Source organism: Lissotriton vulgaris, chromosome 7, assembly GCF_964263255.1.
Source record: "Lissotriton vulgaris chromosome 7, aLisVul1.2, whole genome shotgun sequence".
In the NCBI taxonomy this organism is placed as follows: domain Eukaryota; kingdom Metazoa; phylum Chordata; class Amphibia; order Caudata; family Salamandridae; genus Lissotriton; species Lissotriton vulgaris.
This window is the reverse complement of record NC_141695.1, coordinates 839,013,659-839,037,197: the sequence shown is the minus strand read 5'-3', so window position 1 is coordinate 839,037,197 and position 23,539 is coordinate 839,013,659. Positions and strand designations below refer to the sequence as shown.

Here is a 23,539-nt window from a genome sequence, read left to right as displayed (position 1 = left end):
GGCCTATCCCACACATACCTCCCAGCACTCTGAACGCAACACCGTGACCGATTCCAGGATAAAAACATCCCCCCCCCATTCCCCCGCCTCCCACTTCAGCGTCCCCAACCTGCCAAAGCCGACCCCCTCCCCTGTCCCCCAACAACCCCAACTGTGAGTTCAAAACTGTGTGGGGATCTCCCATTCTCAGGGACGTAGCGGCGCACTTCTCCCGCCAGAAATCTGACGAGAGAGCGGACCGTTCAAGCGATGAACGACATTCCGGCCCCCCTCCCCCGAACATCAAAGCATCTATCATTCCTGCCAAATATGTCCACCCAGTGGCACCAGTCATGCAACTGTCCCTCCCAGCAACACTATATGGAAGCAGACAGAACTTCGTCCCATATCTACGATCAATCCCTCGAGGGGCCCACAAAAGGACTGCAATGCCCCACGCTAAGCCCCAACACAATGCAATACAATGTATGTGAAAACAGTCGACTATAAGAGCAGAGCCCAACGTCTCAGCAGTAGTTTGTAGCAGTATAACACAAGTGGCCCCCCCGCCCATCCAGAACAGACATAAAGGCAGGGACGTTCAAAACCGTAAGGAGCATTGTACCAAGATGCATCCAAACGGCATAGCAGACCTCCTCGGCCAACACACAGCTATTCGACATCCTCCATGATGTCCTCCTCCCCTCCCTGCTGCACATTAGCGTCCCTCTTGCGTTTCTTTTGTTTCTTCGCATAGTCCATGGCCGCCTTGGGGGTAGCAAAAATTCTGTTATCCGATGGAAGCCCTATCCGAAGGCGCGCTGGATACAACATGGCGTATGGAATGTTCTCGTCCCTCAGTAGTTGTTTCACTGGAGCGAATTCTTTGCGCGCGGTTTGTACCGCCATAGTAAAGTCTGGGAAGAACTCCAGTCGGCTGCCCTGGTAGTCAATGGTGCCCCTCTCCCTGGCCAGGCGTAGTATAAGGTCCCGGTCCCTGTAGTTGAGGAGTCGAGCGATAATAGGACGTGGGTTGGCGCCAGGCGCAGGCCGCTTAGCCAAAGATCTGTGTGCTCGCTCCACTATGAAAACCTTCGAGAATTTCTCCGCGCCAAAAATGTCCACCAGCATTCTCTCCATGAAGTCTTCCATGCGGCCCACATTTATGGACTCCGGAAGGCCCGTGACGCGGATGTTATTGCGCCTGGACCTCCCTTCCAAGTCCTCGTTTTTAGCCTGGATGACCGCCAGCACCCTCTCCATGTTGAACACCTTAGTGGTCATAGTGGCCAGACCGTCCTCCGTCGCCGACACCCTCTGCTCCACCTCGCCCATCCGCTCATTTTGTCGGTCGAACTGCGTTGCCAAATGGTCGAGCCTGTGGTTGACCGCCTCCATGGTACATTCTATGGATTGCAGTGTTTTCTGCATTGCAACCAAAGTGTTTTCCAGGCTCGGTGCACCACCAACGGCCCCCGCGGCCCCATTGTCCGGCGACGATTGCGATGAGGAGGTCGCCGTTTTCTTCGCCTCGAAGTTGATCTTGGGCTGGTTACGTTCCGGTCTGCCCATGATGCAGCAATAATGGCCCTCCGGGTGTAGGGGCTATCGCCCACGTGGTAGTAGGCCCACTCGAACTGTCGCCGCTGGTCCAGCAAGGTACCAAGAGCAATAGGGCTGCAGTGGGAGAAGCCTTCAAAAGTCGCCAATACGGTGTGCACATCCAGCCAGCAGCCGCTGTGTCACGCCTCCTCCTCGCTACCCAGCCGAGCGCAGCGTGCGGAAGGACCCCGCGAAGCCTAGCGCCACCTCCGCAGCCCCGACCTCGCGTAGGTTAGCTCCCCACTCACCGCCGCCCACTGGGCAAGGACTCCACCTTTCTAGCTCCCGGCACCAGGTCGCCGTCAAGCAGCTGTCGATTCCGCACCCAGGCTCAAGGCCGCTCAGGGTCAGACGATTAGGCAGGAAAACAGGAGCAGATCGTAAGGACCCAGCCGGTGAGCAGGCAGCGCCACCAGCCCGCGAATCTCCGGACGTCCAACCGCCAGCCGACGGTTAGACCGATATCTCAGCCGCGCAGTCCTTCCAGCCGAGAAAGAGCTCACCAATCGTGCCCCAGGTGTTGTAGGTGTGCTTTGCCGTCGAGTCGGGGGAAGAAGGCAGCGGAATATGCAGGATTTTATTGCAAATTATAGACGGTCCCGGCAGAGCCTCACATACGTGCGGCCATCTTGCTCGGCGCCCTCTAGCGCCCCCGCACTAACTCTTCTTAATAGCAGAATCTATCTTCTCATCAATCTGGTCCTTAAAAATACTTTACTTAGCAATGAAAGTGGGTCACACAATACCGTGAGCAATGAATCTATAGCCACAGAATCAGTAATGTTTTTATCCATGTCTTCTAGTAGGTACAACCTGGACATGATCCTGGGAACATTGTAGCCTTTGTATCTGGGTCCTTCCATTCTGCCCTTATGACATCCATAATATGTTAATGATTGGGTAGGTCAGGAGAATTACACTCCAGAATTGCCCCACAACATGTTCTGATGTGGCCATCTGAAGTTTTTACACTAGAATCCCTATATTTTGCTGCATTCTTGATAATATTTCAGGTAGACGTTCTTTGTCTATATACTTTCTCCTTTGGCCGGGAGTGGGAACATCCATCTCATTTCCATCAGAATCGGAGCCAGAGGTAGAGATATCCTGGAATTCTTGAGGATTTGTGGTCGACTGTATATTAGCCACCATCTATGATACAATGCTCCTAATTGCTAAATACAAATTCTCTTGAACTGACTCCTGCCTAATACGTAACTTTTTTAGACGGTGATGATGACCTGGAGGTAGAGATCCTCAATAAAATGCCTAATCTTGGTGTATTTCTACACTCCACCAAAAGAAAGCAGGTCTTTGACTGGCACCAGCTTATAAGCGTCCAGCAACAATGTAACCAACTCTTCTGGGACCCATCAATTTAAATCTGAGAAAATGCCTGTTCACCTAGGAGCATGTGCATGCCAGAAACTTACTGCCCAGTATGCATGCCTGATCCAGCTTTAAGCATACACACTGAGACAAAGGGGCAGGATTTGATTGCATGTGAGTCCTTCCTACTGTTGGACTCAGTGCCTGTATACTGGTCAGAGAATGACTTACTATATTTTGGTGCGCATAAACAGGTGCCACATACACTTTTCCTGCACTCTTAACAATAGGGAGAATCCATACTGCCAATCCTAGTCTTTGCCACGAGAGAGATGAAAAAACAGGAAGTTCTGTGGGAAGCTTAGGCTTATATATAATACCCATTGGGTGGGTGGATTTCTACCTTTTTACTTCCTTTTCTTCCTCATGTCTGAGGTGAGCTTACATCAAACGTAATGACTGGCTTGAGGGATGTAGGGATAATACATTTTTCATCTGCAGATCCTGTGAATGGTGAGTGAGTGATGACTATTGTCCGCATCTTTATCACTGTCAGAAAGGGCAGCTGATGAACATTTCTTTTCTGCAGAAACACGCCGTGTTTGGCAAATGTGTTGGTTCAAGTACATTTCAGCGCTGACGTAAGTCCTACCAAAACGAAATCGGTTATATAAACACCCAAAAAAGTATGGATGACTAAACCACTACTCTGCAGGAATAAACCAGTTCGTGTTAGTGTCACATGCGAGGAGTGACACTAGGCTGGCATCAGTGCAATCCGTTGGTTCATCTTTTGAGACTCTGTATGGGCCAGGTGGCAGTACATAAAATAATCAATGCCAAACCCCCATTTTTGGTAGTTTAGCACTGAATTCCCACCTCTTGTTGCGTTCATATTCTGTAGGAAGGTTTTTTTTAGACTGCTCTCAAGTAATTCCCATTTTTGTTTTAATGGCACAGTTATATGTTTTGCTAATTTTGCAAATGTTATACCATTGAAATACTGAACTAGCTGCAATCCTACCTTGATTGGGGAATGAGGGTCAATTTGTTTTTAAGGGGAAGCTAATGTGCATGGTGGATGGTAATCACTTGTGGTGTGGTAGAGGTTCAAGTGTATTGTGGCAGACAGGTTTTGGGTAAGAGTCACATGGATTGTGAGGGTTATTGCATCATGGGTAAGACTGAATGTAGATGAGGTTTGCATGAAATATTGGTCAAGATCTTGTAGGTTGCATGGATAATGGATTTGCATGTTGTTGATCATAAAGGCAGATATGGTATTGAAGAGGTTCCTGTGAATTCTTTTAGTGTACACATTTTTGGCTGCATCCACTATTGAATATCGGGGGGGGGGTAGACGGAGATGGCACAAAATCAAAACAAGATGACTAATTATCCAGAGGCAACTAGTGAGCGGATCTTCAAATCTTCCAGATACTTTTAGATGGCTGATTTAAGCTGGAGGTACATGGGGAGAGCGTTTCAGAGGGCAAAACTAGGAGTGAAATAATCTGCCAAAATGTATTGTGCAGGAGAAGCTCTCAGGTTGTCCCGAGGGTCTTTGATTAGGATCATGTGTGGGGGCTCCTGGGTCATACAGAAGATTGGAAAAAGGTAATACGAATTGCATGTAAGGGTTGTAGATTTGGTTGACGTTGCAGATGGCGAAATAAGTTTGCAGGGTAGTGCCCATTCTCCTTTGATATTCTGTGATATCTTGCAGGGATTGGACGGGAAACAGTCAAGGCACTTCAAAATGGAGGGGCTCAAGTAATTGCAGTCAGCAGGACTCAGGCGGACCTGGACAGCCTGGCTCTCGAGGTGAGGAGAGCACACCCCCAAAAACTGGCATTCAAACACAAAGGCAAACCAAGGTATCCCATTATTGTCTAGTGTAACCTCAAATGTGCTAGAGAGTGACACCCCAAGACTCCACTACACAACTCAGTTCTGTCGGTCCTTCAGAACACTCCTAGTGACAGTACCTGCATCCACCCTGATGAACAGTAGGCTGGTTACCAGATGTGGTTAAGATCCAGAAGTGACCTGCATCCTCATTAATTGGCTTTGGACACATACTATGGACACACTTATTGATATCGTTGTGGTAGGGGTGCCTTACTCTCTATTGCAAGGATTGTACAACAATAGCAAGCACAATACAAGCTAGATGAAGCTTACACTAGGCCCTTTTAGTTTTCTGAAACAAAGTCTAATACTTGAAGTAAATCATAGCTCAAATGTACTGAAGAAATGTGAAAAGAAAAGCTAAAATCAAAAACTTGAGGAAAACGTTGGTGTTTTGGAAAGCATTGGAAGATGTTTCAGGACTTAGTATCCAAATGTTTTAAAACATTTGAGAATCAAAATATGCAAGATGTAGTATCAACTCAAGTTTGCAAGCTATATTTCTTCTTGGTGTTATGGACATATGTGGCTTGGGGATTTGGCTGCTTCTCAGTACAGTTAACACTCTCAGGTACGTTACTGCTTTCATGCCATATTTAAGCTAAGAACTCTGCTTTAGAGTGTTGCTTGTGGCTCACATGTATTTTCTATCAAAAAAACGTTGTGTTAGTATTCTAGAGTGCAGGACTCCTACTTAATTCATATCACCTATTGAAAGTGCAGCTGCACTTTATTAAAAAAAAATAAGTTGTAGAATGATGCAACCCTGAAGTTAGAGCACTTTTCCTCACTTGAAATGGAAAATGTCTATCCATGCATTGAAGCAGTCACTTTAATTGTAGACTTAGTAATTGATTTATTCTTTTTTTGGCATTTGCTTCACCGCTCCCGTGTTTACACCTTATCTGAGTTAGCAAACTTCTGCGATCTGTTTTCTCTCTTGGGTTTACAAACAGGAAAAACACCAAGTAATCAAACACCTGTCCATGTCTCTTCTGCTTCTGGGTGCTGTGAGGGTCAAAACACGGTCCCAATGCTGTTTCAGATATCTCCAAACTGCGGGGACTGTCAATACCTGGTGTTCTGCCAAAAACAGAGGCTCAAGCCTAATTGTGAACCTTCTGTTACAGGATCCAAGAGAATGGTTACTCGGGCACCAGGAGCTTTCCTCTCTCTGAATGCCCCAGCACCAACACCACCACTGAAACAGTATGAGGAGACGAGCATGGGTGCTGAGATCTCCTGTTTGTTGGAAAATAACTGTTGCTCGCTCCACATTCGTGTTACACAAAACTGTGAACCCCATAAACTGGTGAAAAGTTAAAGATGATGGCATAGGAATGCAATTGTTTCATCATCAGTCCACATTCACTCGGGGGCGTGGCTCCGCCACCTAAGATGGCGGACCGATCTTCCTAGAGCTCCGGCTGCCGGCCCACGTCAACGGCACCTTCTGGCGTCCCCGCACCTGATACAGGGGTAGTAGAGACGGCGCCGATGATCGGAACCACCCGGGACAGCCCTGACCTGCCTGGGGCTCCCGGGCGTGGTCCCTGAGTGGCCCGCGGCGTTCCGCCATTGCTCCCCGTGTGCGGCCTGACAAGATGGCGGCTGCCGGGTAGAGCGACGGCGCCCGGGCGCTGCCGGATCCGGGGGATGCGAGACCAGAGGTCCCCAGCGGCGCACACACACATCGTGCCCCAAGGTGAGGAGGCGGCTTATCCCAAAACGGCGACATGGTGCTGGGCCATCTCCCACCCGCTGACCACACACGGGCCACGAACACGTCGGGGGACACGTGAGGGCGGTGGCTGGCCAACTGAGGACGGTGCACACCCCGAAGGTCCGTAGAACTGATGAGTCGGTGTGGAGAACCCCCTCGTAGACGCGAGACAAGTCGGTGCCCAACAGTGTCGCATCAACAGAGAATGCGCCCGCCGACCCAGACGGCGCTGTAAGCGACCATACCCGCCAGTCATCGTGCACGTGGACCCACACGGAAGATCCCTAGCCCCCACAATGGGCCGCCGAACAACAGGAACCACACAGGGCGCGGACCACCAGAAGATACCGCCTCCGACGCCAACTCCCACCACAATACGTGATGGACAAGACAACGTAGATTCCACGTCCAGGAAGTTGGACCAGGTACTCGCAGCCATAGAACATTCCAGGGTGGCGATGGAGAACAAATTCGACACTCTAGCCACAGATCTCACCCTTCTCCGCAATGATCATAGAAAGCTATCGGACAAGGTCACCCAGGGAGAAAAGGCGATGCAGATGCTCAACCCGCAAGTACAGCAACACCACCAGGACATTGCAGATCTTCAATCCCGGATCAAGTCCCTGGAATACAAGACGGACGATTTGGAGGGGCGCTCTCGAAGGAGCAACATCTGCATCATGAATCTGCCCGAGGAAGCGGAGGGGGCCGACCCCATACAATTCATCCCAGACTGGATCGGGACCTTTACACCAGCCACAGACCTGACTCCCTACTTCTCCATTGAACGAGCGCATCGAGTCCCGACGTGCAAACCTAAACCGGGCCTGCCCCCGCGACCGTTCCTGTTGAAACTCCTCCACTTCCGAGACAGGGACGCCATTCTCCAGGCGGCCAGAACACATGGGCGACTTCAGGTGGAAGATAAACAAGTGATGCTATTTCCTGATTATTCCCGGGCTGTGCAGCAACAAAGGGCCACCTTCCAGACGATAAAACGAACACTACGGCAGAAGAACATCCAATACGCCCTCTTGTTCCCGGCCAAACTTAAGATCATCCACGACGGAGTCACGCACTTCTTCAGAAATCCGATAAAAGCGTATACCTGGGTGGAGCTTCATGTCTCTCGCCGTCCGACGTCACCGGGCACACAAAGCAGTCAATCTAAGCGACAGCCACGGAGACAAGGCCGCAAAGTCACTCTAACACAGCTCAGCGCCCGATCTACTACAACGGGGAGCGGATCCCCAGCCAGACCTTACCCAGATCATTGCGGAGCGCAGGAGAGCGATCCAAGCGGTGTCCGCGCTTGGGCCGATGGAGGAGGGATAGGATGTGGACAGAGAGCCCCACCTGTTTAGCTCGGAAGATGAAGCCAGTGACGCTCCGGCCTCCCGTGAGGGGTCCCTGACTCCCCGATAGTGACACCCCAGACTGTGGATCTGTTGATGTGACAGTACTATGACCATAGAGGCCGCTTGGGGACACAGCCCAGCCCACACTGGACCACCCGGCGCACCTTCGGTGACCCGGACGACTATTGAACGAGGTGGGTCCGCTGATAGACCTCCAGATGATCACGGCGCCACGCCACGCTGCCCTGAATCTACACCAAAGAATCTTATTGCACAATACCAGAGGGACCACTTCCATAGCCAACCTACTTTGATCGTGGAGCTGGCAGCGATGAGGAGGGCAGTCTGCCACCAACTCTCAACAACGAACTAAAGAACTCATATGCAATATTGTTTGGATGTATTGCCTCGAGCGATAGGTCCCCCCAGTTGGGAATGTTCCCCAGAGTTATGGTTTACTCCTCTTTGTTATTCCTTTCCTGGGCACTATGAGGCGGGCGGGCTCAAAAAGACAGGACCATGGCACACATCCCCGGACTGGGGGAGCGATGGAGGGTCTGCTGGGGAGTCCAGAGAGGAGGAGGGGGGGTCATCATATGGGGTCCACAAACCACATAGCTGACCCATGACATCTAGATTACCAAATACGGACCTCAAGGTTGTGACTTTAAATGTCAGGGGTATGCACACGGCCACGAAGAGGTACTCGTTATACGCCTACATTTAGCGGCAGCAGGCCCAGGTGGCCCTCTTACAGGAGACGCACCTGACAGGTGAGCCGCCTTCATAAGAAATGGCGAGGTATCGTGTGTGCCACGAAATACACCGCCTTTGCAAGGGGCACGTTAATCTGGATCAGACCTGGCATACCATTCAAAGAACAGTCCCGATTGATTGACAACGACAGGAGATATGCAATTGTCAGTGGCCTGTTAGAAGGCCAGCCGATACTTATCGGCTGTTTGTACGCCCCGAATACAGACAAGGAATAATACTGGGACAAGTTGACTACAGTACTAGCCCGCCACACAACGGTGCCATGGCTCCTGGGTGGGGATTATAACTGTGTACTAGATCTACGCCTAGACAGGTCGCACCCCCACTGCACTCCCCGGCACACAAACAAACCAAACACTTCCACAGATGGGTGGAACACTGGGCGTTGGCGGATGTCTGGAGAGCACGGAACCCGACGGCCAAGTTATATTCCTTTTACTCTATCCCACATAACCTTCGAGTGAGGCTCGACCGATTTCTGTTCTCCGCAGCCGTCCTACCGAAAACACAACACACTGACTATCTGGGGCGCATAGTCTCGGATCATGACGCACACACGGTGACCCTCTGCTGGAGACCGCCCCGGTCCCCACATGGAGGCTCCCCAGGAATGCCTCACAGATCCAGCCTTCCGCCAAACACAAGGGGACTTCATTCTGGAGCACTTTCAGCATAATGCGGGCTCTGCCTCTTCCAGGGCTACAGAATGGGATGCATATAAGATCACCGCACGCGGACATTGCATTCAACAAGTGGTGGGGGTGCGAAAAACACTGGAGCAAGCACTACATGTGTCGGAGACAGCGCTCGCGAGACTGTCCCGTGCATCGGACCAGGAAAGGGCCACCTTAGAGCAGGTTGTGGCTGTGAAGCTCACACATGCGTAAACACTGCGGGACCTACGGAAATATAACTTCCGTATGTACGCTATACGGACACACAGGGAAGGTAACAGAGCAGGGGCACTCCTAGCGTGGATGGCCAAGCAGGACACGACCTCACAGCCCATCATAGAACTGATTGACAAGACTGGACGGCTCCACACTTCCCAACTCGACATCCTAAATATATTCCGCACCTACTACACGGCGTGTACCGCACCCCAGCGCCAGCGACACCTCACACATTGGCACACACTTCCCACAATCTCCCCAGCGGACAAGAAAGAATTGGACAGTAAAATCACATCCTCCGATATTAAGCGCGCCATTGGGTCCCTTGCGCGGAAGAAAACGCCGGGGATGGATGGGCTCCCGTTAGAATACTATAGCACATTTGCGGCCCAGATAGTACCCCATCTAGTGCCCCATCTAATGACCACATACGAGGAAGCCCTCTCCAAAGGGCTTTTGCCCGTGTCATTCCGGGAATCCATGATGGTGACCTTTCTAAAATCCCAGAGACCCCACGCACCCGTCTTCCTACAGACCCATCACACTCCTAAACACCGATTCTAAAATCCTGGGGAACATTTTGGCCGACCGCCATAGCCAAATTCTGCCAGCCCTAATACACCCCGACCAATGTGGATTTGTGCCTAGACTCAACACATCCCACAATCTGAGGCGGCTCTTCCATATCTAGGACAGTATGCGGGACAGATTCCCCCACGCTGCGTGTCTGATCTTTGACTTAGAGAAGGCATTTGACACCTTACTATGGCCCCATATATTTGCGGTCCTCCGGACACTGAATATCGGTCGGGTCTTAATGGCATACACGCAACTCTTGTATGGGGGACTGACCTCCAGAGTAAGAGTCGGCAAACTAATCTCCGCTCCATTCCCTGTGGAGAGAGGGACCAGGCAGGGGTGCCCACTCTCCCCCCTCCTCTTCGAACGGACAGTTGAATCATTGGCCGCGCGGCTACGTTTGGAGGGGGAAGCCTGGGGGATTCCGATCGCGGAAACGACGCACTGCGTATCTTTATACACAGACAATCTGCTTATCTACGTTTGTGACGTAACGGGAGATCTCACATCAATATGGGATACTCTGCAAGCCTTCGGAACCATTTCAGACCTCGGGGTCAACTGGGAGAAATCGACCGTTTACCCGCTCGGCCCCCACCTGGTGCCCCACGAGGTGTTGCTGGGCACTCAGGTCTTGCGTTGGAGTGGGGTTTCCCCCAGATACCTTGGAGTGCGACTCTATCATATAATTCTCCAACGGATCTATACGAAGGCAATCACCGCAAGGTGTTAGCGGGTCTGCGATCGGCGGTAGCCTTCTGGAAGACGCTGCCCTTGGCGCCCATCGGCCGGGTAGCCATAGCAAAAATGATAATGGTGCCCAGACTGCTTTACCACTTTGCAAATCTCCCGGTGATCCCACCTCGGTAATTTTTATGAGAACTGGAAACCCTACTCACAACGCTCATATGGGGCAACGGCCGGCACAGAGTGGCATTACGCACACTATATTTGCCCACCGCAGACGGGAGGCTTGGGGGCCCCATCCTTCGAATCCTATTTCCTGGCCGCACATCTTCAGTGGCTCTCCCACTGAAAGGCGGAGAGATGCGTCGGGGAAACGATATGGGAGACCGGTAGGGTACCTCTTCCGGCCATCAGAAGGATGCTCCTACCCCGGACCAAGCCGTCCCGCACCCACCCGATTCAAGTCTCCATTGCGCGCAAATGCATGATGCGTATTCATCGAATGTCCAAAGACCGGCCACTCTATTCCCCACTGCTACCCCTGGTGGGTCTCCCTCGCGGATACAAACATTACACTACTAGAGCCCTACAAATATGGACCGACCACAACGTGACGGAGATGGAAGCGTTGTTCCACGAAGGGCAATTGCGTACCTAAGAGCAGCTGGTTGAGTGGTATGACCTCCCGCAAAGACAATTCCTTTTGTACGGGCAACTCCTAGATAGCATGCGACGGTTCTGGACTCTGCGAGATGGTGAACCGCCCACACACCCGGTGCTCCACATGATACTCCGCCTAGGAGCTGGCAGACACCTAGTTACATGGCATTATAAGGCCATCAGGGAATTAACAAATGCTTCCCTAGCTAATTTACTCAAATCTTGGGAGGACGACGTCGGTAGGGTGTTCCATGATATGGAATGGACGCGCGCTGTTGAATATACCAAGAAGGTGTCGTCCAGGAACGCACGGTTCAAAAACATACAATTTAACATACTCCACCGGGCCTACCTCACGCCGGATAAGCTACACCGGTACTACCCGGACACACACTTTAACTGCCCACGTTGTGCATTGCCGGAGGCGAACTTCTGACACATGTTTTGGGACTGCCCATCCCTGCAACGATACTGGGCCACGGTACACCAAACATTCCTCGCACTGGTCGGCTTGCCGCACATTGATTCATGGGAAGTCTGTGCACTAGGGACATACAGAAGGAAGAAGTCCGAAAAATTGCAATGGCGTTTTGCATTCCTCGCCCTGTTACTGGCGAAACTGGCTATCGCTATGCACTGGAGAGCCCCATTGGCCCCCAGAAGCAGCCTGGGTAGGAGCGGTCGGTAAATGGGGGGCTTTAGAGGAGGACATCCTGCGAGAAGAGGAAGTGAAAGGTAAAGGGACACGCAAACACCCCATTTCTCTGGAATGGGCACAACTGCTCATACAATTTAGACATGAGACCTCCCCGGACGACGCACCTGTACCATCCCCATCTCACGCCCAAGCTTCCCCACAGCACCCCAACCCCCCTAGTCCATTGCCCGCCGCCAGAGCTCCAAACCAGCCAGACGGAACGGAATGAGCATTGATCCTCTTGAAGCCACGGCCCGCCACCCCTTGCAGAATACTCCATTCAATCCCGAGAGTCCTCGCGCTCCGAACCCCTTCGACCGCAGACCCCAGCACCTTCTGTCTGCCATGTCCATTGGCCCTAGCCAGCCCGCCGTGCACTTTCCTACCGCCCATGGATCTAGGAACAGTTTTCCCCGCAGTTCCACGCCTAGTTTTAGTCGGTAGTTTGGACACCGACACATTTCACCTACCGCAACTGCCACTTAGATAAAGGTTCACATAAACACGTACAGGATAACATTCACACCACCCCCGCCAGCACGCAGCTCTAGGGACAAACCGTACAATGCCATACCACAACATCATTATTTCCCTGAGCCTGCAATTCTGTGGACAATTGAGTACAATTTGATGCTGGGCGGGGTGACACCTACATGATGCAGATGACTTTAATTGCAAATTTTATGTAACCCTTTAATGTGTGACACAATGGATACATGTTTGAGGTATTACCCCCCCCCCCCCCCCCCCCCTCAGGGGTCTTGACCTGTAAAGCCTTAATAAAAAGATTTAAATAAAAAATCAGTCCAAATTCCCTCTTTATTCAGTCTAAACCCTCTGATAATCTCACATACCCTACCTTTTCTCCAGTGTCCAGGGATCGAGACTATTTGTGTGGACCTCGCTAGCTGGAATGAGACAGAAGAGGCGCTGAAGGCCATAGGCGCTGTGGACCTGCTGGTGAATAATGCTGCTTTGGCTGTATTGCAGCCCTTCCTAGAGGTCACTCAAGATGCCTGGGACCGGTAAGTTTGCATTGTATGAGATAACCAGGCTTCCTTCCAAACCCCCGGCCTCAGCCTATAATATAGGAAACATTTACCTTCCTTGGTTCATTTGCATTATAGTAAAAGTGTTCCAGGTGGTGACTAGCCAGAACTGACTCCTGTTTCTTCCTAGGTCCCTGGATGTGAACGTGAAGGCAGTGGCTCATGTGTCTCAGGTGAGATACAAACTCCTGGTCGGTGTACTGCACCATCCTATATTTTATGTCAGGCAGTATCGTTGGCAAGGTTGGAGGCAGCTTAAAAATACACTGTCCTTCTCTGGTAGAGGTTGGAACAAGCATAATGTGAATTTGTCCCTTTAAATGAGGTATTTAGTCCAAGCAGTGTTTATATTTGAGTAGCATGCATAGGGTCGGCTCCCCAGCAGACTGCTGACTCTACACTATGGCTTACTGTTCAGTTCAAGATCTTTATTCGATTATTATAAAAAAAAAATCATAAAAGCACATAGCAAAATATTTAACATAAGCAATCCATAAGAAGGTTTACTTTAATGTATCACAATTGTTAAAAAGAAAGAAAGAAGAGCAAGTTAAGGACATTCTTTGGAAAAAGCGGGTTCAACACATGTTAATATAGCAGCAAACCACAGTAAATTTTAAAAGACCATGCTTTTCCTAGCAGCCATTGATTTCAAGATATAAGTAGCTGTAAAAAAGCATATGTCGGGCTCTTCTATCGAGAGTAGCAAACTCATTGCAGATTTTTTAGTTGATACAGAATTTTTTTAAAATAGCGGTTTAAGATGAGCAATGCGATAATGCAGATATAAATCACAAATTAGCAAAAAGTGTGGAGAGCTCTGTTTCGTGACCCCATCACAGGGACATGCTGCAGAGGGGTATTTTTTTATACAGGGGAATGCCACCAAATAATGTACAATACCTAGTCTTAGTCTAGTAAGGACAAACCGGTGGGATGATCTTGTGACCACAGTTGGGTATTTTTGGAAGCCAGTACTTACCACATTGGAGTAATAAAACTGGGAGATTGGTGACTGCCTATTAGTGTCTCTATGTGCTTGGGCTTTTTTCCCCAGGTAGATACGTTTAATCTCTTTCTTGGGGATGTCAAATGCCCTATCCGGGTTATCCTGGATGTTCACATTAAATATGTCCCTAAAGGTTGTCACCACATAATTAAGCCAGGGGATCAATGAACATTTGTCCAGACGAAGGCAGTCACTGATGATACTTCTGGTAAAACCGGTTTCTTCCTTCAGCCATATTGATCTCCATACCATCAGAGGTCTTAACCCGATTAAATCTGTCAGATATTCCATCCCTACTTCGTGATGTAAAAACTCAGTAGAGGCTGACATGGGTAGGCCGAGAAGTTTAAAAAAAAAAAAATGTTTTCCTCGATTTGCAAGTCCCCGTGGCGACAATGACCCCATGGCTTACTGGTTTCCATTTGTATTTCAGATTGTTGCACGGGAGATGATCAAGCGTAGTTCACAAGGGTCAATAGTGAATATCTCCAGCCAAGCCTCTATGTGTGCTTTGCAGGATCATACCGTCTACTGTAAGTTGCACACCATCCTATCTCCATATAATCACACTGAATGTCTGCAAGCTGTAACTATTGTGGATTCACCATGTTGTACACATGCCTCCTATCTAGTGTTGAGTCCAGAAAAACACAAGTTGTTTTGATTATATTCTTTTGTTTGGGTTTCAAACGTGATTCAGAGAAAAAAAAACCTGTGCCACGTTGAAGCCCACAAAGTGTTCGCTTGCATACGCCACTTCAGAGTTTTATTTTTATGCCATTCGGGTCTGGAGTTGTAATAAATATGCAGACAAAACAAGGATATGGAAAAAGTATTTCAATGTTGAGTCGAACCGGGAAAGCATCTACAACATTTCCAACCGTATGCTTATGGAATCAGTACATATGAGAATTACTCCAGAATGGGGAGTGTGAGATAATGTAGAATACCTATTTTTAATCTGCCTCTCAATGTAATTTACTCTATTCCTGTAAGGACTTGCATACAGGCTGCAACCTGTGCTTGTTGGGAATAATGGCGACATTGAGTGCAGGCATTTTGGTGGAAGTAAAAACTATTCACTTGTAGAAGCAGCTGTGCTTGCCTCATTCTGTAAGGGTAGCAATGGAGGATTCTTCCAAACCCCCATTTAGCCAAAGAAGCATTCGAGGAAGTGCTTGAAGAGGAAGACACTAAAGCAATGGAGTAAGAGTTTTATTTTCTTCTCATATCCATCCGTGGTAATCGCTTCAGAAGTGAAGAACCAGAATCCTATCCCTCAAAGCCTTCCAGAAAGGGGTTGGTGTAGGGGGGCAGCAGTTCAAATCCAGATAGACCACACAGGGGAGGAGTTAAACATCAAATTCACAAAAGGTGACCGGAGGAATGCCTACATTTTGTCTAACCACTGGTTATTGCTCAGGGTAGCTATTCACCAATTTATTCTTTTACCCATCATGCCACCTGTGTGTGGATCTAGCCCATTGCAAATCAGACCCTGCTTTAATAGGAAAAGTTCAGCCCGAAACAGCAGACCATGTCTTCCCGGTACTGAAATGCAAGCAACCTAAGACTGGTCTCACCCTGATCGGGTCTCGTCAGTTGGGTGTAGCTTGGTTCCTGTAGCACAGTGAGTACGGTACCCACGTCTGGGCATAACCTTGTCATTTAAAGCAGTACATCAAGCACGCAAAAAGACGGGAGAAGTTCTTGCAATTTGCCCAACCATTAGCGGTCACCCTGTTTAGCAAACAGTAGCTCTGGACTATGATGTTGCTGTTGCCCTGCCAGTGACTTCATAGCCTGAGATGAAATTGTTGCTGCCACCCTCATTCTTGTTTGGGAACGAAAATACTAACATTTGAGGTCCTAAAGTGGATTTTCAGGTTCTTGACTTTATTTAAGAAATCATAAGGGAAACCAAAAAAAAGTATTTTGAGGCACATCTTTTCCAACCCATTAAGGGATCTTTCGTCCCAATTCCGAGATAGGTGGAGGTACAAGATCATAAAACTAGTTTTTGTCCAGTACTTGACAATCTGTGTCTTAGTACTCTCTGTCACAGTCCTAGTCTGATGCGCCTTCTCCAACTCCTGCTTCTATTTTCATTACTTCTGAAGATTTCACTGCACTCAATTCCACCCTGACGAATACTCAAAACTGGCTAAGGGAGAATCACTTCCTGCTCAACACCTCTAAGACGTAATTCCTTCTCATGTCTCTGCCTAATCATACCCCAAAGATAGCCCTCTGGATGAACCTCCTCGCAGCCTTCAACTGCTCTCCTCACATTGTTGACTCAGCCAAATTTCTCGGAATCACCCTGGACATGCACCTGAACATGAAGAATCATATTAGTAAGGCTTGCAAGGGTGCAAACCACCAGATGAGGATACTTCAGAATCTCAAACCATTCCTCCCACAAGATGACTTCAAGCAGGTGGTTCAAGTGTTTGTTTTGCCGAGGCTAGACTATAGCAGTGCTACGCTCTGTGGCCACTCCAAATATACCTTGGCCCCACTAAGGGCTTCCCTGAATGGCGCAGCTAGGTTGATTATGGGTACAAAGAGAAACGCTCACATTCCCCCATCCCTTAAATCCCTAAATTGGTTGCCACTTGAAGCAAGAATACAACTGAAGATCACCTGCATGACTCACAAAGCCCTCCATTTCAATACCCCTGTTATTTTACGCAAAAGCTAGAACGATCAGGAGGGGGTAGATCATCTAGAAGTGCAAACTCTTTCTTCTTGAAACCACAGATTTTTTGCAAAAAGAGAATGAGTCACAGAGCTATCTCTGGCGCGGCCCGAAGATCTGGAACTCTCTCCCACCGGAAGTCCGCCGAATCTCGTCAATCGCTTCAAGTGAAAATAATCCTTATGAACCAATTCTTGCCTTAATTGAACATGGCTTATTTGTCTCACTCACGGCCCTCGGACTAACTAACATATTAGACTATCACTTATGATTCCAGAGTTGATTGGTTATATTCCCATGCGTTGTGTGTTCTTTTCCCAGTACCCTTTGTTTTATGCAAATGTGATGTCCTTGGATACTCCCTTGTCTCTGTTTACTTGCATGCATTCTGAAATGACATTGGTTTGAATCCCTTTCTTATTTACGACACTTCAAATTGTGAAGCTCTCTGATGCCCATTGGGGTCTTGTTCGCGCTATACAAAACTTTATGAATAAATAAAGTACAGTCCTTAGTGGGCAAAACTTAGCCCTGTGCCTTTTCTGTGCTTCATCACGGTCAGCCTGAACTTGTGAGTTTGTCCCGGTCCAGGGAAAGCAGATACCCTCAGTTGGAACTTTGTGCCTTGTGGCGCCACTTTATTCTAAATCTTTAAAATTGCATATCTCAATTTCTAATGATTTGATTTTTGTGACCTATTTTTTCTTACATTTTACTCTGTGTTTAAATTGGTGTGGGATTTTTATTGTGTTATGGTTCCACTTAATTGCTGTTTGTATGCTGCATAAATACTTTGCAGATTGATTCTAGGTTAAGCCAGGCTGTTTTGTGCCAAGCTACCATAGGTTTAAGCACCGGGTTAATTTAGTGACTGTTTGTGGTTCACCCTTCCAAGGATTGTAGCTGTTACTTGGGAAGGGCTCAGACCCCTCAACCAACAGCACAATTTTTCACACATACCACCACAGAAATAATATCAGTAAATCTTCACGACAGGACAGGACAGGACAGGACAGGAATAAGACCTCAGAAGCGTCCTGGTTTTCCAACTTCCTACACCACCGACTTCAACACAACAACCTCCACTTCTCCATCTTGCAAGCCTGTATCTGCTGTCTGCGCAGATACCCTGGCTCTTCTCAAAGCCACAAAAACAAGACCTCAAGCGGGGTGGTACAGGGGAGAGCTCCGGCTCCCCAAACGCCTCTCCAAGAAACTTGAACGCAGAAGGAGACAAAGTTGGAATGGCCCAACGAGCACCTAAAAATCTTTCATCAGACACTACTATCAATCAGCCAATTAGAGACACTAAATGCTCTGTTCACACTGATTGCATCAAAAGCAGCACCAACAGTGCCAAGGAAATATTTGCTACAGTGAAATACTCCACCTCCTGCAGAAAGCTTCACCAGTGTAACTCCCTTTCAGAACCTCTGCACTCAGCTGTCCCTATTATTCAGCAACAATATCAACAGCATCTACGAAAACTTTGAGCCCCAATTGGATCCTTCCACCTTTGCAGCCCTCTTGTCATTCTATCAACACCGAGAGGACCATCCTGACCACCTGACCCACTAGCACCACTCAAACTGTAATGATCATGCAGTCCAAACACTCCAGAGCACCCTTGTGCCCCTGCCTTCATTCTGTCTTCATCAGCGCAGCCCTCACCCTGATTCTGAATGACTAAAACATCTCAGCCAGCTGCCTGGATGCCTGGGAACTCTCCACAGGACTCCTTTGGCTCAAAGAACTATAAGCCGGCCTAAGGCTCACCAACTACCGGCCTATCTCCTTGCTACTATACCCGACAAATGTTGTGGAAAATATGATAAACACCTAACCTCCCACATCACTTACAGCCACCTCCTCAACAACACTCAATCTGGATTCAGGCCCGACCACAGTACAGAGACCACCCTCCTCACTGCCATGGACGAAATCCGGATGATCATGGACTGAGGTGATACTGCAGCCCTCCTTCTACTGAATCTTACAACAGCCTTCGACACCATCTCCAACCCCGTCCTTATCCAACGACAGACAAGATGGAAGTAGTAATCTTTGGCAAAGACCCTTCTTTCTCGGACTCCACCAGGTAGAATGCCGAATTTAGACTAGGGGTGGGCGGAATTTGCGAAGTGGCCTTTCGCATATTTCCGTGAAACAGCAAGAAATCTCTGCGAGTACGCAAATTTTCACGTGCTCACAGAGATTTTGCTGCGCCCGTTATAACTCTCAGGGGCAGACTAGCATCGTGCCAGCCAGAATGAATCCTGCCCTGCAAATTTATCCAAGAAGATGCCAACGTTTTGTGCAATTCCTCTACTCAGCTGGAGTACTATCTACTGGCTAATCAGTAAGTGGTACCTTGTTGGGTGAATGTATAGTGCTTTTCCTACACTACAGCTACGTAAAGGGACAGAAGAGTTGTCTCCAGTGACCATGTGTCTGTAACTTTGTCACCGCACCGAAAGGTGCCTAGGTCCCTTGATTGACCTGTTAATCATAGTGGGGAAATGCCGGTAAGACATTGCATACCGCTAGTGTGCTTGTTGCGGTGCTGCCTTCAATGCAAGTTCCCATGCTTCTTGTTTATAAAGGGTCAGCGGCCGATCAGAGCAGCAGATGAGGAGAAAGCTGCCTCCTGGTCACAGGACCTACACTGGGATTGCGCTTGAGAAACTCATGGATACAAAGACCTCTATCATGGTAGATATGTGGAGAAAGCACACCTGCCCAGGGGTGTGGAATTTATTGAAATTTGTACTTGTCCATGGGACAAGTAGCTTCATAAATCTACTTGTCCTGTAACAAAATCCACTTGTCCCTTTGGTGCCATGTAGTGCACCGTCAAATAATGGCTGCAATCTCTTTGTAGAAGAGCTCTGATAATAGCCTCTCTGGTTATGTCAGGCTAATACTATAGAAGGATTTGAATTTTGGAGGTTTTCACCAGCTCTTCTCTAATCTTTTCCCATACTGAGAAAGGTCGGAAATTTACCCCTGACAACGGCAGAAGTAAAGTTTCTTCCAGGGCTGGGAAAAATGTGGTTGGAGAAAAAGTGAACTTGTAAACACTCAACAGATTTCCGCTGGGGCATATTCATATTTGCTCATGCTAAGATGCAATTCACAAATATTTCCTAGGACTACGGTTTTCTGGCCTACTAAAGGAAATTCATGTGAATTCATGAAAAACGTAAATCTCCTTTAATACAAGGACATATATCATGGGTGCACTTTGTTGACTTTAACATTTGAGCCCCTAATGAAATTTGAGTTAACCAAGACCTTTTGTTTTTATTGAAATGCTATCTCTTCCTATCTGTGAGCTGGCTTCATTGTGTGTGACAGCATTCTGCTCTTTTACAAAGTAGTTTTGTTCAGTGCCGGGAATTTCTATGGCAATGTGGCGTTTATGAGACCAAATACTAGCTGTCTAGTAAGAACTCGCTGGCAAAAAGCACCACGCCTACCTGATAATCCCAAGGTAGAGAAAGGAGCACAATGTAGGCCAAGTGAGTAACCAGAACATTTAAATACCCCCCACGTTGATTCAAAGTTCTTATGACACCAAGCAAGCGAAAAAAAGTAATTGGAATCCTCTCCACAATAGCTCTCTTGCCTCTTCCATCTAAGCATCTATCCATTCATCCTTTCACCCACTGATATCTAGCATTTCACCTTTACATTGGCACCCATTCATTCTTTTATCCATTACCTTTCACTCATCTGTTCATCCATCTGTTCATCTGTCTCTCGATCCACTCATCCATATCCAAACCTACCCATTCATCTCCAAACCTATCCATTTCAACCATCCATCCATCCTTTCGCTCATCCATACACCCTCCCTTTCACTCCATCTATATACCCTTCCATTCACTTCATATATCCACCCTCCCTTTCACTCATCCTTCCACCCACCCTTCGACCCATCCATCAATCTATCCATTTATCCTTTACATTCATCCATCCTTTCGCTCTCTAATCCTTACACCCTGTAACCCAACCACTCATTCACCCTTTCCTTCATTATAACATCCTTTGTCCATCCACCATCCCGGTGACTCATTCATCCATCCATCTAGCCAGCCACACTTCTACTCACTGCTCCTTTCACCCACACATCCATTAATCCTTTCAAATTAATTACAAGTCTTTCTCTGCCGAGCTGCAGACAGAAGAGGCCCATCAAGAGCTCCACCACCTCTACTGTAGCTGCTAAAGCCTATCCTGCCATCTCCAAACCTATCGATCCAACTGATCCATCCCGCCTTCCTTTCACTCATCCATCCTTTTGCTCATCCATCCATCCATCCACCCTCCTTTTCACTCATCTATCCACCTACCCTTTCACTTCATCCATTTATACTTTCGCTCATCCATCCACCCTTTCACCAATCCTTCTTCCGTTTCGCTCATATATCCATCCAACATTTCACTAATCCCTCCATCCACCTTTACACTCAACTCTCCACCCACCAAGCCATCCGTCAACCCTTCCACCCAGCCACCCACCCATCCATCCATCCCTCACCCAGTCAGCTATCTATTCATCTACTCTCTCACCCATTAATCCACCCTTTCAGTAAGTCGTCCATCCTTTCACTCATCAATCCACTTTCAACCTATCCATCCACTCACCCATCCCTTCATTCACCCTTACTCTTTTCCCCCCATTCTCACACATCCATCCTTACATCCATCCACTCATTCATCCATCTATCCATCCAGCCTTTCACTCATTCATCCATGCATCCATCGATTTACCCTTTCACTCATTAATGTATGCATCTATCATCGACTCTTGCACGTATTCATCCATGCATCTATACATCTACCCTTTCACGTATTCATACATGCACCTATCCATCCACTCATTCATCCATGCACCTATCCATCCACCCTTTCACTCATTCATCCATTTATGGATCTAAAAATCCATCCTTACGCTCCACTCATTCATCCATCCATCCTTTCACTCATTCATCCATGCATCTATCCATTCACCCATTCACGTATGCATCTATCATCCACTCTTGCACGTATTCATCCATGCATCTGTATATCCACCCTTTCACTCATTCATCCATGCATCTATCCATTCACCCATTCACTCATTAATGTATGCATCTATCATCCACTTTTGCACGTATTCATCCATGCATTTATACATCCACCCTTTCAGTTATTCATACATGCATCTATCCCTTCACCCTTTCACTCATTAATTTGGGCATCTATCACCCACTCTTGCACATATTCATCCATGCATCTGTATATCCACCCTTTCACTCATTCATACATGCATCTATTCATCCACCCTTTCACTCACTCACCCACCAACCCTTTCAAGTCCATTATGGGCCTTTGTCTGCGGACCAGCAGACTGAAGAGGCCCATCAAAAAGTTCACAGCTGCTGTAGTTTCTACAGCAGTGTGTTCACAATGCCCCTGGTGCAGGCACAAAGTGACACGAGAGGCCTAGTGCAAGGACAGAATTGGGGGTGGCCTTAGGCCTGCATGAAAGCCCATGGGGAAACTAATGAGCTTTAATGTAAGCCCTCGATGTGTAAGATATGAGAGGCCAAGGGGAGCGGGTCAGAGAGGGCGGCTAAGGGGGGTGCGGTGGGGTGAGCAGGTTCAGGCACCGGGTGTAACATAAGGTGTACAGGAAAGGCAAAGTGCAAAGGAGGGGGTGCATGAGAAGGGAAAGCAAAGTGAGTTAAAGATGAGGCCCAGGAGTGGAACAGAGAATACAAGGCAGGGGTCATACAGTTCAAGTCAGAGCAAGGGGCCAAGAGGCAGATAAGGCACGAGCTATTTCCAATTTCGAGCTCTGCTTTATCATTTTGTTGTTCTGTTCTGGGGAAATTAAAGTGCAGGCCCCAGCTTTTGCATTCACCCTTTCACTGTCAATAAACTGCTCAGATCACCTTATTAACTGGCTGTGACCTACAGGGTTAAACAGCTGTGTATCGGATTACCATAAAACTGTCTACTTGTCCTTTGGACAAAATACAAATTAAAACCTCTTGCCCTCCTAAGAAATCTAGATGTCTCGGGCGTCGGGAGATAGGAATTCCCCACCCCTGCCTGCCCAGCCTGGACCGAGCGCACGTTTTTTTGGGGCTGATTAATGCGTTACTGAATTTGAGCTTCTACTCGGGCTCCTGCAAGTGCTTCCTGGTGAGGTTTAAAAATAACTCATGTCCCCCGAATTCCGTTCCGCCGCGGATTGCGGATGTTTTGACATTTTCGCGTGACCCCCCCCCCCCCCCCCCCCCCCCCCCAACGCAAAATGCAGAGATTTCGCAAGTGGAACGGAATTTGCCACCCACCCCTAATTTAGACCCTTACCCGTCCTGGCAACCCCTGCAAAGAACCTCATAATAGTAATCAACATCCAACTCACCATGGCTGGCCACGTAAAGCATGTCTACTGCTTTCACACACTCCAGATGCTCAAGATGATCTTCACATGGCTCCCCACCTACAATTGCAGAGCCATCACACAAGCCCTCATCACCAACAAGCCGGATAACAGCAGCGCACTCTATGCTGGAATCCATGGTA

The 23,539-nt window shown here is 48.3% G+C and overlaps 1 protein-coding gene across 1 annotated transcript in view; it reads left to right on the top strand.

The window, feature by feature from the left end:
• DCXR (dicarbonyl and L-xylulose reductase) overlaps positions 1 to 23,539 on the top strand; it is a 290,388-nt gene that overhangs the window by 8,565 nt on the left and 258,284 nt on the right. The window contains exons 2-5 of the mRNA XM_086931191.1: positions 4,637 to 4,734; positions 13,069 to 13,223; positions 13,378 to 13,420; positions 14,690 to 14,789. Coding sequence (XP_086787317.1) covers positions 4,637 to 4,734; positions 13,069 to 13,223; positions 13,378 to 13,420; positions 14,690 to 14,789 — 396 coding nt within the window. The remainder of the gene's footprint in view (positions 1 to 4,636; positions 4,735 to 13,068; positions 13,224 to 13,377; positions 13,421 to 14,689; positions 14,790 to 23,539) is intronic.